The sequence below is a fragment of the Neolamprologus multifasciatus genome, chromosome 17 (assembly GCF_963576455.1).
Source record: "Neolamprologus multifasciatus chromosome 17, fNeoMul1.2, whole genome shotgun sequence".
NCBI classification, from domain to species: Eukaryota; Metazoa; Chordata; class Actinopteri; order Cichliformes; family Cichlidae; genus Neolamprologus; species Neolamprologus multifasciatus.
In genome coordinates this window covers 34807115-34823796 of record NC_140455.1, presented here as the reverse complement: position 1 = coordinate 34823796, position 16682 = coordinate 34807115, and the positions used below count along the sequence as shown (strand labels likewise).

Here is a 16682-nt window from a genome sequence, read left to right as displayed (position 1 = left end):
CATTGCAGGGGGGGGGAGGGGCGCGGTATGAAAAAAAGCATCGCCAAATATGTTTCCAAACCAACTTCATTCCAAGCCAAAGACTAGAAAATATGGTGAAGCATATCTTCCCTTTGGCTTCACCTGCACAAGTGCCGAGGTAGGTCTCTGCGACAGAATTAGTTTCCCTTGCGTCGGCAGCATGCGCTGGGCTGTTCAAATCACAGACAAACAGTATCCCACATTCTTGATTTTTAGTTCACAAGCACTTCTTGTAATAAATAAATACTCCTGACATTTTGGAAATGTTAGCTCTTTATACAGTAAAGTTACAGTGAGATACAAATAATATCAGGTTGATCGTGCCACGATTTGTTTCCCCGGTTCAAATCATGGACATTTTTCTTGTAAAACAAAGGGGGGCCCAGCAAAAAAAGTTTGGGAACCACTGATCTAATAGACTCCAGTTTGTTCATGTAAATGGAGAGTCTTCTTCACACGGTGAGGTTAATTATGGAGTTCCACAGGGTTCAGTGCTAGGACCAATTCTGTTTACATTATACATGCTTCCCTTAGGCAGTATCATCAGAAGACATAGCATACATTTTCACTGCTATGCTGATGACACCCAGCTCTATCTATCCATGAAGCCAGATAACACACACCAATTAGTTCAACTGCAGGAATGTCTTAAAGACATAAAGACTTGGATGGCTGCTAACTTTCTGCTTCTAAATTCAGATAATACTGAGGTCATTGTACTCGGCCCTGAAAATCTTAGAAATATGGTATCTAACCAGATTCTTACTCTGGATGGCATTACCTTGGCCTCCAGTAAAGCTGTGAGGAACCTTGGAGTCATTTTTGACCAGGACATGTCCTTCAATGCACATATTAAACAAATATGTAAGACTGCTTTCTTCCTGCTTTGGGGTGACTGTAGCTCAGGTGGTAGAGCAGGTCATCTACTGATCGGAAGGTTGGTGGTTCGATTCCTGGCTTCGCCTAGTCTGCATGCCAAATATCCTTGGGCAAGATACTAACCCCAAATTGCTCTCCGATGCATCCATCGGAGTATGAATGTGTGTGAATGTTAGCTATAAAGCACTTAGAGAGATGTGCTTGTGCGAATGGGTGAATGCACAAGTTGTGTAAAGCGCTTTGAGTGCTCAGATGAGTAGAAAAGCGCTATATAAGAACCAGTCCATTTACCATTTGCGCAACATCTCTAAAATTAGAAATATCCTGTCTCAGAGTGACGCTGAAAAACTAGTTCATGCATTTATTACTTCCAGGCTGGACTACTGTAATTCATTATTAACAGGATGTCCTAAAAACTTGCTGAAAAGCCTTCAGTTAATCCAAAATGCTGCAGCAAGAGTCCTGACATGGACTAGAAAGAGAGAGCATATTTCTCCTGTTTTGGCTTCCCTTCATTGGCTTCCTGTTAAATCCAGAATTCAAAATCCTGCTCCTCACATACAAGGTCTTAAATAATCAGGCCCCATCTTATCTTAATGACCTTGTAGTACCATATCACCGTATTAGAGCACTTCGCTCTCGCTCTGCAGGCCTACTTGTTGTTCCTAGAGTATTTAAAAGTAGAATGGGAGGCAGAGCCTTCAGTTTTCAGGCCCCTCTTCTGTGGAACCAGCTTCCAGTTTGGATTCGGGAGACAGACACTATCTCTACTTTTAAGATGTGACTTAAAACTTTCCATTTTGCTAAAGCATATAGTTAGGGCTGGACCAGGTGACCCTGAATCCTCCCTTAGTTATGCTGCAATAGATGTAGGCTGCCGGGGGATTCCCATGATGCATTGAGTATTTCTTCTTCAGTCACCTTTTTCACTCATCACATAGACCTCTCTGCATTGAATCATATTTGTTATTAACCTCTGTCTCTCTTCCACAGCATGTCTTTTATCCTGTCTTCCTTCTCTCATCTCAACTGGTCGCAGCAGATGGCCCCGCCCCTCCCTGAGCCTGGTTCTGTCGGAGGTTTCTTCCTGTTAAAAGGGAGTTTTTCCTTCCCACTGTCGCCAAAGTGCTTGCTCATAGAGGGTCATACGATTGTTGGGTTTTTCTCTGTATGTATTATTTTGGGGCCTACTGTTGTTGTGATTTGGTGCTGAATTCAAAATTGGTATTACTTATAGTGCTTCTTTTGAGTTTCCGATTAGTCATGCTAATTATTTTAACTTTCAGAGAAAATGTGCTCATTAAATATTCTTTCACTACAAGGTAATTGGTTAATTTGATATGATGTAGCCTAACTATTCTATAAAGTGGCATCATCTATGGGATGGCTGTGTTTGGCGAATTTTACTTGAATGGGATTTGTGCATATATATACTCATCAGACCCATTTTGATGCTACTTTACATGTGTCCATTACAAATTTTAGGCATATCAGAAATAAGCTATTTTAGCCTAATTCAGCTCTGAGATTAATTGAGCCTCAAGGCTCAATTAGCTGGGGACAAAAAGGTAAATTCCCTAAAAGACACATTTCTTGGTTTGTACTATATGCATGGAAACCCTGTCTCATTATTGATCTTCTTCTGTAATCGGTTCAATCACAGGTCATTCTCAGGCCATGTTAATTCTTCAGGGACACCTTTGTCCACATATTGATCCTCTGACCTCATGAATGTTTTACTGCTATGCCATTCTGCACACTGCAGCTATGTTTCATCAGTGGTGAAGGACAATTATAGGGTTTGAGTGTATGGAGAAGATAAACTGGTTGGTATGGGGTCACTGATAAACCTTTTTTTAAGCTTCAAGCAGACAGATTATGACACATGTATTGCCAAAATAGATTAATTTAGATCAATCAAATAGTTTTTAAACAAAAATCAACATTTAAAGTGAATCAGAAATTGTGCAAATGTAATTTAATGGTTAGAAATCCAAGTCCAGTCTTTTTGTCCTTGTTGACTGATGGGGAAAAAAATAAATTACATGTTTGGATTTTAGGCCTTAGTGGAGACGTTCAGTATTCAGCATCAAAAGTGACAACACACTCATCTGCCTGGAATATTTTAATAGTTACAGAGTTGATTCATTAAAAATCAGCTGATCCTACTTAATTTTAAGAGCACTGAAGTATACTCTGCTTGCTTTGTGGCGGTGTTAAAGCAGTACAGATACTATAATCCATAAAAGTGGATAGCAGCTGACGTGTACAACATCATTGTAGGACTGTCTGCGCTTGGAGTTCTTCCACCTGTAATACAAAGCTACTGCCAGTAGGTGGAAGCCGTTTTCCAGTTTTGCCAGAGGCAGCCTGTTGTAAGAGTAAAACGTGTTGAAAATGTTTAAAGCAACAACATTCCGGTTTTTATATCTTTTAGTTAACAAAGGTTTTTCTTATTTTTATGATTTTATGCTTTAACCACACAAAAAAGTGTTTTTTCACGAGGCTTAAGCATCATCATCAAATGAAATTATACAGCAGACATTTACACATTTTTGATGTGCATTAACGAGCATATTAATCCGCCTGATTTGGTCAGTTAACAACAGCAGACCGCATATTCCCCATAAAAGATGGTGCTGATAAGTCTCCGCTCCATGCTTCCAAAACAACATTTCTTTGCGTCACGCCGACGCTGGTAGTGACGAAGTGATCCACTACACTCCTCCTATCTCACCTTTCCTACCCTACTCTTCTCCAACTCTCCCATCAGGACCACAGGGATGTCATGCGCGGATAAACAGGGCTGGAGCACAACTTTACTCAGCAGCGGGCTTCTTTTTTTTATTTGGAAGTGTCTTAGGACAGTCAGCGTGACTTTAAGTCTAAGCTGAGTGTAGTGGGGGGGTAGGCCTGTTAGTTGGGTGGGCGTGTGTGTTTGTTTTGTTGTCAGACGCTTCAAATACAACTCAGCAGCCCTGTCCTGTGTTGTAGTTCCCATATGTCGCGAAGGCAGGCCGACCATGACTACAACCTCCGGAGTATGAGCAACCTGATGGGCGAGAGGAGGAAGAAAGTGAACGACGGAGGTGAGCGCAGTCTCATCAAGGCTCCGTCCAACGCCAGCATCAGCAGCCAGGGCGCCTCCACTGGAGCTTCCGCCGCCGCTGGTGCCCCATCAGCCCCCTCCTCGTCCACTGGAGACCTGGAGAGAGCTGCTCGCAAGCAGTTTCAGCAGGATGTTACACCTGGTTTCGTCTACGTCCTGGCCATCTTCTCCGCCCTGGGGGGCTTCCTTTTCGGCTATGACACCGGGGTGATCTCCGGGGCGATGCTCCTATTGAAGCGGGAGCTGGACCTGAGCGCCCTGTGGCAGGAGGTGCTCATATCAAGTACTGTGGCCGCAGCCGCCCTCTCCGCCCTGCTGGGCGGCTTTCTCAACGGGGTGTTCGGGCGCAGAGTGTGCATACTGCTCGCCAGCTTCTTCTTCGCCGTCGGGGGGATCGTCCTTAGCAGCGCTCCCGGTAAAGAGGTGCTCCTGGCGGGTAGGCTCATCGTTGGATTGGGGCTCGGTAGGTTTCAGGGGCGTTTTCAGGTTTTTGAAATAAGGGGGCGCAAAAGGGGTGGGTGGGGTCGCAGAAATTTCAATTTAAAAAAAAATTCTGAATTAAGAAAATTTAAAAAAAAAATGTGGAGGGAATGGAGCTAACAGATATAAATCAATTTCATTCTACCAAGTAGCAAAACTATAGATGTCCAACATACTTTGTTCTAAGTTCAACTTTGAAAAGTAAAGCACCTGAGTAACTGTAAGCCGTTATATTTCTTTTAAGCCTCCTTGTAGTCGGCTACCTAGAGTTCATGTATAGTTTGTGCCTTGTAGTAGAGATTTTCCACGGTGTCACAAAAAAACAGGCAGACACACGGACAGCCGCATGGACCCTTAAAGCCATTAAATATTTACCTCGTGAACAGCACCATACTATAAAATTGACATCATGGGCGTTATTGGTAGCTGGCTGCTTTTCTGCAGGTGGTGCACCTCTGGGTTTTTGCAACCTGGCGTGCCGTGCCGCCACCACCACAGCTGGGTTGAAGACACGAGTGTTGGGTTTAACGGCTCCTTTTACAGAATTCCTGAAAAAGTTTTGATTTCTCCTTCTGCATCATGGCTGATGTGGCAGTATTGCCTGAGTGGCGACGCCTATGATTAAGGAGAATATTGCAGTGGCTACCTGAGCCATAACAGTGAGCATAAATGGATTTGACTGTCTGAAAATGATACTACCGGCATTGTACAAAGCCACCAACACAATGGGCATACCAGGGCCTTCACACTCAAGGCCTGGTGATCAGTATTCATTTTGACAGCAAGTTTTCTGATTGCATCTCGTCTCTCCACAATATTTACCTTTAAAAGATTTTGTCTTGTATTTGGAAGGATCATCATTCCACTTTATAATATTATCTAATATTGAATATTCGTATTTATATACGCATTTATATTTATATGCACGCTCCCAGAGTCTTTGTTTAAGAAAAGTTTTTTTTACCAGTCCAGAGCAAGAAACAAAGCCGACGGTAGGTTTAGACAAATTGCTATTCCAATGAAATTACTTCAGCCTGCCCGGCGCTAATGATAATGTGATTTATTGATTTCCTCTTCAACACTTCCCCTCGCTCGCTCGCCATTAGAAAGAACAGAGGTGGCACTCGGCTTAAGTGCCCCTTGAAGTCAAAGATCATAAAGCTTTTGGTGGTTTTGGTGATGCATCGCTGCTGTAGCTCCTCCTCCCCCACCACAGGCCTGAGGTTTGCAATTACTCGCAGCGTCTAATTACGCAGCATGGCCCTCTGCTTCCTTTATCTGCATGCCACTGGCTGTTAGACAATTTGCAGTCCCCATTATCATCATCATCGTTCTCATTATTAGATTTGGTTGGGTATCATTAGGTGATAAAGGGGAAACTCATTCTGAATGATAAATATCACCCCATCAAAGGAAGCCCAGATGAACCTACAAAGCACACAGGAGACACATAGTGCCTCTGATTTTGCCTTTATTATTGAGTTGCACTCGTCTTATTGGCTGCCTCGTCCCTGCTTCCTTCCCTGCAGCCCACCTTTGCACATTGCCTTTCTCCTACTTCCTGAATATTTTTGCATTCTGAGCTTTCTACCCTCTTGAATCATCCATCTCTCCGCGTGGTCTTCCTTCCACTCTGCGTGCCTTTCCACCCAACGCTTCTTTTGATCACAATTCAATATGCCTCACATTATTTATAGCAGCTGCTGTTACTCATGAGTCGCATCTCTGCTGTTAAAAGTGGCTTTCAAGGTTTGGTACTCGTCCATCACCTCTTTTGAGACTAGTAAGCGCTCCTTTCAGTGATACACGGAGGATTTGCACACCATTTTTATCATCTTCGGTCAGGGATCCTTACTAAGCTCTACCAGCCTTAAAGAGCTCGGTGTGTACCCCTTTAACAAACTAAAGTCGTTTATTAATTTGCTCCCCTTTTCCTGCATTTCTTTTGCTTCCTGTGAGAAGCAACTCGAACTTGGATTCTTTTTGTGTGATTAAAGACCAGTCGTACTCCAATTTGCATGTTTGTCTGGCACTGGAAATGTGCAGATGATGACAGCTTCTTGGTTAAATTTGCACTACTGTAAGTGGAATGATGAAAGACAATTTTATAATGAATGAATGGAAGTTTTAAAGGTTATGCTGGAAACCCTTATATTTATTTCAGATTTACATTTTTGCAATACATGCATGTTTAGGCTCTTTTCCAATGAACTGCTCTCATTGATAACAGTCTACCCAACTTAAAGTGTGAATCTTCTGAAACAAGGTGCCAACAGCAGCATTATAGTGCAATAATAGTGACACAGCGATATAATAAGTGACTGAGCATAAGGGAAATATATATATATATATATATATATATATATATATGTGTGTGTATATATATATATGTGTGTATATATATATATATACACACATATATATATATATATATATATATATATATATATATATATATATATATATATATATATATATATACAGTGTGAAAGATACTTTAATATCGTGCAAACATTTATAATGATAATATTGCGGACAATATGATGTAGCACAGCCCTAGTTTGTAAAGCTATAACGTGTATGTAACGGTGGATGGAACGTGTTGGTCTGAAAAGTAAAGACCAATCCTGAATTTATTTTTATTGTCCATCAGGGGGCGACTACTCTGATCAGTGTAATCGGGATAGGCTTTAGCACAAGCCTACCTAGAGATATCGCTGTCTTATCTGTATGATAGTGTCTTTGGCTTTGCTGTCAGCTCCTGTCAGATGGATCACTGTCCATTACCTATGTGTATTAGGGATGGGATAATACATTGATATGCCAATATACAGTATTGTATCACAATTATCAAGAACTGGTACTAAGTAATAATAAATTTTTGCTTTTATTCTCTTTAGAGTTATTTTTTGCGTTCAATGAAACATACATAATGATTTGACACAGGTGATTGTCTTGCAACATATTGTTTCGCAGGTATCATCATACCATCGGTATAGTGATGTTAACTTAACATTAGTACGATTCTGTATTGTATTTGATATCTCGCAGCTGACTGAAACGTTTGTCCTACAGTGGCCACCATTGCTAGAATTATGCGCTTACAATCGGAGAGGTAAGAAAATAGAATTTAGTTCACTGCAGTCTGCAATCTACTGACATCTAGTGGTGATTTCCTACACACTGTAACTTTAAGCAAATGCTGCTTTCTTATCTTTTATTAAATTTTTGAATTTTTTTGTAAATGTCACTTTCCAGAAGTGTTTTTTTTTTTTCTTTTTTTCTCATCATTTACACAAACAAACCTGACACTTGATAGAAAAAGTGTTTCTTTAATGGCAGCAAATAGCTGCCACTTTGTCTGATTAAAATAAATTGAATGTGTACTTCTAATTAGCTAGCATGGTAAATTAGACAGGTGGCTCTGATGATCTAATTACACGGTGGGATACACAGTGTGAAAATGTTGAGAAAACTCTTCAGTCTCAGTCGTTGTGCCCTGTCAAACCTCCATCCACCCATTTTAGGCATGTTTTGAGTTTGTGCTTGACTCCCTGCTTCAAATGTGGAAAAGTTTCTAAATGATTTCTTTGATTACTTCATCTGAATTGTAGAGGATTTGATTTTTAAAGTATTGTTAAAGCATGGCCATTATTAAGTTAGAGAAAGTTGGATTAAGAACCTCTATTTAAGTACAGTAAATACACTGTTTGACATTTAAAACGACAGGGTGGGACACAAGGTTTACAATGTTCATATCAGTAGGGCTGAAAGAAAGAAAACTCGAATAACTGATTAGATCATGGCGAGAAAAAGTGTTTTATGCAAATATTTTTTCTGTTTTTCTGTTGTAGACATGTAAATGGAACATATTTATGCATTGTACTGCTAGTTGATCAAAATAAGATGCTGGAATTTTTTTAATTTATTGACTTCTTGTAAAAAAAATAATATACAGATTAATTAAAAATGAATAAATGACAAATTATGCATTTTGTTTGCAGCTCTGTGTGGAAATTACAATATGAGAAGAAAATAGATTAAATGGGTAGCTTATGCCAAAGATCTCGGAGGGTTTGTGTCAGGAAGGCCATCTCATTTAGAAATCTGCCAAATCAAAGATAATTGGCGCAATGGAGCAACCCGCTGTGGTGGTCATTTTTGAATAAGGGAGCAGCTGAAAGTATATTATTCCACTTAATAAACTGATGATGTAGTCTTGTTGTTCTCTCCATATTGTGTCACTCTGAAGCGCACATAGGCCTGAGAAACCCATACTAATGTTAACATGTGTATATGTGTGTGTATGTATATGTATATACTAGGGGTGCAACGATACACAAAATTCTCGGTTCGGTTCGATACTTTGGTGTCACGGTTTGATATTTTTTTGATACAAAAAAATGATCATGCTTTTTTAATTTGTCATTTATTAAAATTATAAATATATATTTTAACTCAAAAGTACAGTTTTTAAATTTAATGTTGCTGAAGCAACAAAATAATAAAAAAAATAAATCTATCTGATCGAGGAATCACCCATCTTTGGAAAAGAGAGTTTATTACAGAGAAATGTCTCTTTCCAAAATAAAAGCTATACTATACGCTTCTTCTGGGCTATATTCTCAGCAGCATATTAAACATATCAGGTCCCCATAAGGAGAATCGTGTGCTAACGGCTGTCTAAATGACTCGGGTAAAGTTTGTAGCATGCGTGCTTGTTGTTTTTGTCTGCTTCCACTTGTCTTTGCACTACGATGATGTCGGCGTAAATGTGCAGTCATATTTGTTGTGTTCCCACTAGTGCTGTCAGCGTTAATCTAGTTGAAATTACATTAACACCATAACGCCGCAAATCTCCGTTAACGGATCGGCCCGTGCGTGGGGCTGGACGGCGTCAACACGTTAACAAGCTAACTGCGCTAACGCACTAGTTCCCACCAATTGAGCATCGCGTGGCACATCCGACATACTGTTTTACTTTTGTCCATGACGCGCTTACCTTCAGGGTCATGCTTCACATGAAAACCAAGACGCCAGATCTGAATGAGGGTGGGGGAGGCTCAGTTTCGGGTAGCATTGAGGCAGTTGCCATGTTGCAACGAGCTTTGCTTCTGTCTTGCTAGCTTGCGCTGCGCTCAGTGGATCTGCGCTCGACAGTGCAGCCTAGGCGGAGTAGTCGAACACAGATCCAATGAGCGCTCAACACAGACAGCATCGTCAGAAGAAAAATAAATAAAAAAGTTTGTATTGTTCGATACATATGAGTACCAATACCAATACGAGTATTGTTGCACCCCTAGTATATACCTGTAAGTACATACGTGTCTTGGTTTGTTATTCGAGCTACAAAGCCAAATATATGTAGCAAACTGTATGGAGGATTTATGATTGGGTAGGACATAAACAGAAAGTAAAAATAACAATTAATCGTTACTAACTAGTGGTTAAATCAGCTTATGCTTCTTTCTATTCTGTTTTAAACATATTAGGTTATTTTATTATAATCATTATTTTCCTTCTGTTTTAGATTTTAGAGCTGTTTGTCACTGAATACAAAAAAATAACTAAAGAAAAAGAAAAGAAGACATTATTTATATTTTGTGTCAGTTGTTTATAATTGGAGTGATATTTTGCTGTGTATTGCCCTATATATACATTATCCCATCCCTAATACACATAGGTGATGGGCAGTCAGCCGCTGTAAACACCGAGAGTGAAATACCAGTCTATAAATATACTGTGATATTAACACAAGCAGTCATAACACTGATACGAATCTAAAGAAATTTATTGAGTTGGAGTTGGGGTTTTTTTAGAAACAAAAGTAATAAAAACTGAGGGAAAAGCAATAATTGTTTTCAGAGCTGTGAAAAAAACAGCAAATAAATGCATGAAATACAGAGACTGCTAAAGTGTCAGCTGCACACTATCATTAACTGAACAAGCTCTGATTGCTCTTATGAGGGAGGGAACTAATCACATGGGTCATTTCAGCTGTTACATCATAAGTATCCCCTCCCTTTTGTGCTGTTACATTTTTACCATACAGAGATCTCCATTAACCAAGCATGCGTGAGCCAGACACTCAAAGATAATGAGGCAAACTGAAGGTGGAGACGCTAATGAGGCAACCTGTTTTGCATGCAATTTTTCTGGCCCAGTCCGATCACCTGCACATTAACACAAATGTCAGTTCTCAGAAAAGCCAACTGTTGAGCGTTTTTGAACAGGACTCACCGGAAAGGTCATCAGAGCTGTTTGTCAAACCAGGAAAGGCCATACACCGCCATGCCATGCCTTCTTGTATTTCTACACATAAACCTGGTTATTGTTGAGCTGACCTTTGCCTAAGCACATCGACTGTTGTGCGATATGAGCTGGTGCTTGCGCAAGCAGACAGACGATATTGAGCCAGACTTGCGGGACGAACTCTAATTTATTATTTGATTTAGTATTTTCAAATTCAGTCAAACAGTTATCCACATCCAAACCATAATTTCCTATACATACACACACATAGATAGATAGATAGATAGATAGATAGATAGATAGATAGATAGATAGATAGATAGATAGATAGATAGATAGATAGGCAGTCAATATTTCTGCTTTTATCAAATTGTTCTCCGAAGTTTTGGTAGTCAGGGGAACCAAAAAAAAAAATCATAATTCAAAATCAAAACATCAAAAAAAAATTGAATTAAAAAAAAAAGCCTAGAGGAAGTCTAGAGCTGTTACATGCAGCTCTTTTGCCGTCACCAGTGGCTCTCCGAGGCTTTGAAAACAAAATTTGGTGAATATGAAAATTATCCTCTTAATTAGCCTAAGACCCAAACTCTTGCACGACATGCTTTTTTAATTTCTCTTTGATATTTGGGCTGATTGGGGCCCGATGAATGTAAAAACAAAGAATTACCAGATTTTTTTTTTAACCTTATTTTTGTTTTTAAGGAAAATAAGAGCCACATATGAGGATATTCGTTTAAATTCATTCTGATAGAACAGTAGCAGTATAATGTCCTCGTAAGTGGATATCAGTTTATGATATATTGGGGGAATTATTCAGCTGTATCCTCAATTCACCCTTTATCAGGGGTCTCCAACTCCAGTCCTTGAGAGCTATTGTCCTGCAGCTTTTAGATGCATCCCTACTCCAACACAGCTGAATCAAATGGTTGAATCACCTCTTCAGCATGCCATCAGGTTTGGCAAAGGCCTGCTAACGAGCCAGTCATTTGATTCAGGTGTGTTGGAACAAGGATCTATTTAAAAGCTGCAGTAAAGTAACTCTTGAGGACTGGAGTTGGAGACCTCTGCCCTACAGTGAAGCAACCAACAGCTTTAGGCATCGGTGAGCGAACAATGCTTCCAAAACAGAGTAACGTTACAGCTAACAACGCTCATGTTAACATGCTAGAAGACGTCCCCACGATCACGAAGGAAGCGATCTAAGTTTTCCCTCTTTTCTTTTTACATTTTCAAGGACAAGCTAGGTCATTAAAAATTTAATCTGTGAAAAACTTTCCATTTTCAAAACTTTTCCATTTGTCAGATTTAACCAATCACCGGAGAGCTTGCCCCAAGACAATGCATTTTCATTTGTTCAACAAAGAGCCATAAAAATGTTTCTTTTCTGCCTTAAGCCTCTGATGCATGCTGGCTTAGTTAGTCATAATCCAATGCCTCACACACAGACAAAAAAACAGGACGCACAGACACCCTCATAGTGACTGTATAATTATGTTTTCTGGCTAAATTATCTAGCAGTTGCAAGCGTTGAAATGTTTTGTTCTTTGAAAGAGGAGATAGGCCCGCTTAAAAATAGTACTGTTAATTACACTGAGATAACATTTAATTACAACCTGCAGGCTTGCTAATTAATTGGTTGGTTCATATAATTAAGTCGCAATTCTCTTCCTAACCAGGCGAAACCTAAATGTAGACTTAATGAGAAGTTTGTTTATGCGCATAATATTGTTTTAATGTGCAAATTACATCACTTAAATGTCAAGTTTTTAAAAGATGAGAGGGTTCGGCTTGACATTTGCGCATTTTGACTCTCCAGAGCATGAAATTTAGCAGTGGCTAATTTCTGAATTAAGCCTTCCAGAACAAGTCTTATTATTCCATAACATGCTTTTAGAGGAACCAATCAAAAATTGTTACTTTTTTTACTGAATTCAATTACGAAAGGTTACAGCTTTTCCTGCTTTCATTAATCCATTCAATCACGATTCACAATTACACACATTTAAAAGTATGTATCAGATTTTTCCCTTCCCCTTACTTTGCATGTTCCTCTGTTAGAGGATCCTAAAAAATCGGCTTCCATTATAAGAACAACATCATAACAACAACACATCCAGAAAATGTTCTGTCTGTCAAGATCATAGTCGTGGCGATTCTGAAGAAGTATCTCCCTCGTTCTTCTGATCAAGTCTCAGTCCTAGCCTTTGTACTGTGTGCCTAGAGCCTGCCTTTAGAAGACCAGACAGATCCTTTGTTAAGTGTCCTGCTTAGACCAGACAGCAACTTCAGACTGCGTTTGTGTTTGTATGTGTGAGTGTTGCGAGCTGTCCTCAGTGCTGAATAGAGAGCTCATTAATAAGAGAAGAAGCATAGTGCAAGTGTGTTGGTAAAGGGACTCACACTCAAGTAAAGAAATATAACACGAGTTAATTTGTTTGTTTGTTTTTTAGTTTTATTACTATTGAGAATTATAAAGGATTATGAATACTTGACATTACTCATATCCTGTCACTTTTTTTAAGTATGTGTGCTCTAAAACAGTGATACTGATGCAGAGAGAGGCTGACACACAACAACCTGTGTTAGTTTTTAAAGACAAATATGGTATATTCATATGCCTGGAATTAGGGCTGCCACAAACGATTATTTTGATAGTCGACTAGTCACCAATTATTTTTGCGATTAGTCGACTAATCAGATCATCATCCATTGGACGTAGAACGTATGGTTTATTGCACCAGCAGCATCTGCTCTTATATAACTATCATTAGCTTACAGCTTTAAGTGTTTAAGGTATGTGCTAACTAAATATAAAGACAAGATGATAGTTTATTAAATTTTAATGAAATTTGCAGATTGTCTCGGTGAAGTTTAATAAACTCCTTGCTATCTAAAATATAACAGGACACCGGAGTATATTCTCGAGCATCTCACACTTCTGATAATCAGTTGTCTGCTTGACGTTTATTCAGCTGTGTAAAAACTATAACTTTAATCTCAGCCAAACCGATTTAGTCAGGAACAAATAAAATACTAAAAAAAAAGCCAAACAATAACATTTTAAGTTATCTAAGTGACTTATATATATTTAACCTGAGTAGCGAAAGAGGGCGGTGGGTTTGAAAATGATTTGCCGGGAGTCTGGTGTTTTCACGGGCTTTAGTTAGCCTTGCCTCCGGCTAGCTATCGAGCTAGTGGGTAACAGACGTCTCCGAAAACGTCGGCGCGCTTTTGAAAATATGTGGTGTCTTGATAAACTGAGCAGATATTTGAGGTTTACACCGCTACATTCTCGCCTGTTAAACGTTTATTTTGTGACACAGAAAGAATAATAAGAGTAATATTAAAACTAACTAGCTGCCGCCATTGTTGGAAACTGAGCTGGGCTGCGCCATGAATTCTGGGACACAGCTTCTTCTTCTTCTTCAGGGTTTAACGGCATCTGGCATCCTTGTACATGCAGTGCTGCCATCTCCTGTTTCAGCCCGTTATTACACTCTTAAATCCTACTACTTATTCCTGCGTCTTTTGTGATCTTACAAAGCTTCAAACAACGCGTCGACTATTAAATCAGTCGTCAATGATTTTGATAGTCGACTAATCGTGGCAGCCCTACCTGGAATAAGCTGGTGTAGAAAATACTAACCTTTCAACCTACTCTTCAGACATCTTGGAAGCAAGACTCTGTACATAATATGGATCACCTACACATTAAACCTTATGGAAGCTGCTCAGACATGGAAATTCATGCCGTGAAGCTCCCAGTGCACAGTTCTCATGCTGATGTTAATGCCAGAGGAATCATTGTTGCAACAATGCCATCCTAATCATAACAATACTAATAATAAAAACAATAATCAATTCTTTCACAGATGTTTGTAAAGGCAGATTGAATGACTGGGTGCTTGATGTTTTATACCTGTTGCAATGGGACAGAAAATACCCGAATTCATAGATTAACAGGTGTGGCTCAGTAGTTTTGTCTAATCTATAGTTTTCTAGATAAAATTATAATTTACATAATCCATTTGAAATATGATTTTGAAAGTAAATATATTATCTCCCTGAATTAGCTGGTCTTCTGTATGGCAGCGGGATCTATTTCCTGGGTAAGGAGTGAAGGAACAAAGCTTGGTTTTCCAATCCGTATTTTATTGGGTCCAGTTAGATTTAACATACAATCATGATCTTTAAAATGGAATGCTGATTTCAGTGCATTAATTGCAGATCTCTTCTATATTTTGACCTATATGTTATTAAGAATAATAAAAAATATTGTTTATTCTTTTAATTTTAAATTGATATCAGTTCAACTCAGTCAGGAGCACAGACTGAAAAAAGTGCCATCAACAAAGCATCTGGTTGAACATCTCACAACAAGTTAACTGAGAGCAGGTCAGTAACATGATGTGGAGCGTCCTAGAAGTGTCTGTAAGGTGAGAAAACTCTGTGAAAGACTGATAGGACGAACAGTTCAAACAGTTTATCAATGTCAAAATGGTATATAAAATAATTTAAAGTTTCAGGAAATTCAGAGAAATCCTGCAAGCACGGTGTGCAACAGATAACCTAACATTAGAGGGAAATCATTCACAGGTGGATGCAATAGCTATCATACACGTTTGACAATGTGGAAGTCAACCATAGAAGTTCCATGCATTCGCTTACATTTATCCTTTTCAGGGTCGTGGGGGTTGCTGGAGCCTATCCCAGCCATCTTTGGCAAGAGGCAGTGTACACCCTGGACAGGTCGCCATACTGTCACAGGGCTAACACATATACACAAGCATTCACATCTATGGGCAATTTAGAGTTTCCAATTAACCTATCTCCACTAACTGCATGTCTTTGGACTGTGAGGGGAAGCCGAAGTACCCTGGGAGAACCCACACAAACACAGGGAGAACATACAAACTCCACACAGAAAGACCCTGCCCTGATGGTGGAACTGCTGCTCTTGCTGTGAGGCAACAGCCACCCAACCTTATAAGTCTTTATTACTTAATATTACAAATAATGTTATTTGTTTTAGTCAAATACACTTCACACTGGTTATCCAGTTCTCAAGTACAACTCCAAAAACCTTATTGTTTTTGTTGACTGAGATTTTGTAACAGGTTATCTGCTGTTCAGAAGGTCATTGGTAGGGATGGGTAGCCAATTATTTTACGTTTCCGAGGATAGTAGGCGGGGCCAGGTACATACGTTCTTTTAGAGCAGAGCTACAGATTAAAAATGCCCAAGGCGAAGCGGTCAAAAGTCTGGCTGTACTTCACAGCAAAATATGCAAACTCAGCAGCCTGCAACAAGTGCTTTAAGCTGATAGTGTGATACTGTCAAAGGAGGTAACACCTCAAATCCGATGAAACACCTGGCAACGCATAGCGGTTTTTTTTTAAAGCCGAGAAATGCGCCGTATTTGATAGCTTGCTGCGAGACCTCACACCGAGCACATCTACTGCGGGTGTAGCCGTAGCCCTGCCAGTGTAGCAGAAATGATGACGGATGATGATGGCAGCAGCAGCCGTTCTTCTCTGCGTGAGTAGCTTAATGTTGTTCGTGTGTAATTTACGTTGAGTAGGCTAACCACGTTATTACATTAATGCATGTAAGGTGAACTAGCAAACACCATCATAGTTACATGCGGCTGTCTTCTTGTTTGATGGCAGATACTCCCTTCACCCTGGCCAAAAAGGCTAAAATGACCAAAGAAAAAGTGGGAAACAGTTAAACATGAGAGGTTTTTAGACAAAGTTTGTGTTTTTTTCCATTGTTTAAGCACTGCTTCCAGCCAAGAATGATACCATATATGCCCCATAGCTGCAGAAAAGGCTAACATTGTTATCTTTTTACAAAAAAACAGCTAAACATGAGAGGTTTTTGGACAAAGTTTGTGTTTTTTCCATTGTTTAAGCACTGCTTCCAGCCAAGAATGATACCA

At 39.5% G+C, this 16682-nt stretch overlaps 1 protein-coding gene across 1 annotated transcript in view; it reads left to right on the top strand.

Moving 5' to 3' along the window:
* The first annotated feature begins 3567 nt into the window (after window positions 1–3567).
* The window catches only part of slc2a13a (solute carrier family 2 member 13a), a 106005-nt gene continuing 92890 nt past the window's right edge, over window positions 3568–16682 (top strand). Inside the window, exon 1 of the mRNA XM_085137987.1 lies at window positions 3568–4472. Within this exon, the coding sequence (XP_084994113.1) occupies window positions 3902–4472 (571 nt within the window). The 5' untranslated portion in view covers window positions 3568–3901. The remainder of the gene's footprint in view (window positions 4473–16682) is intronic.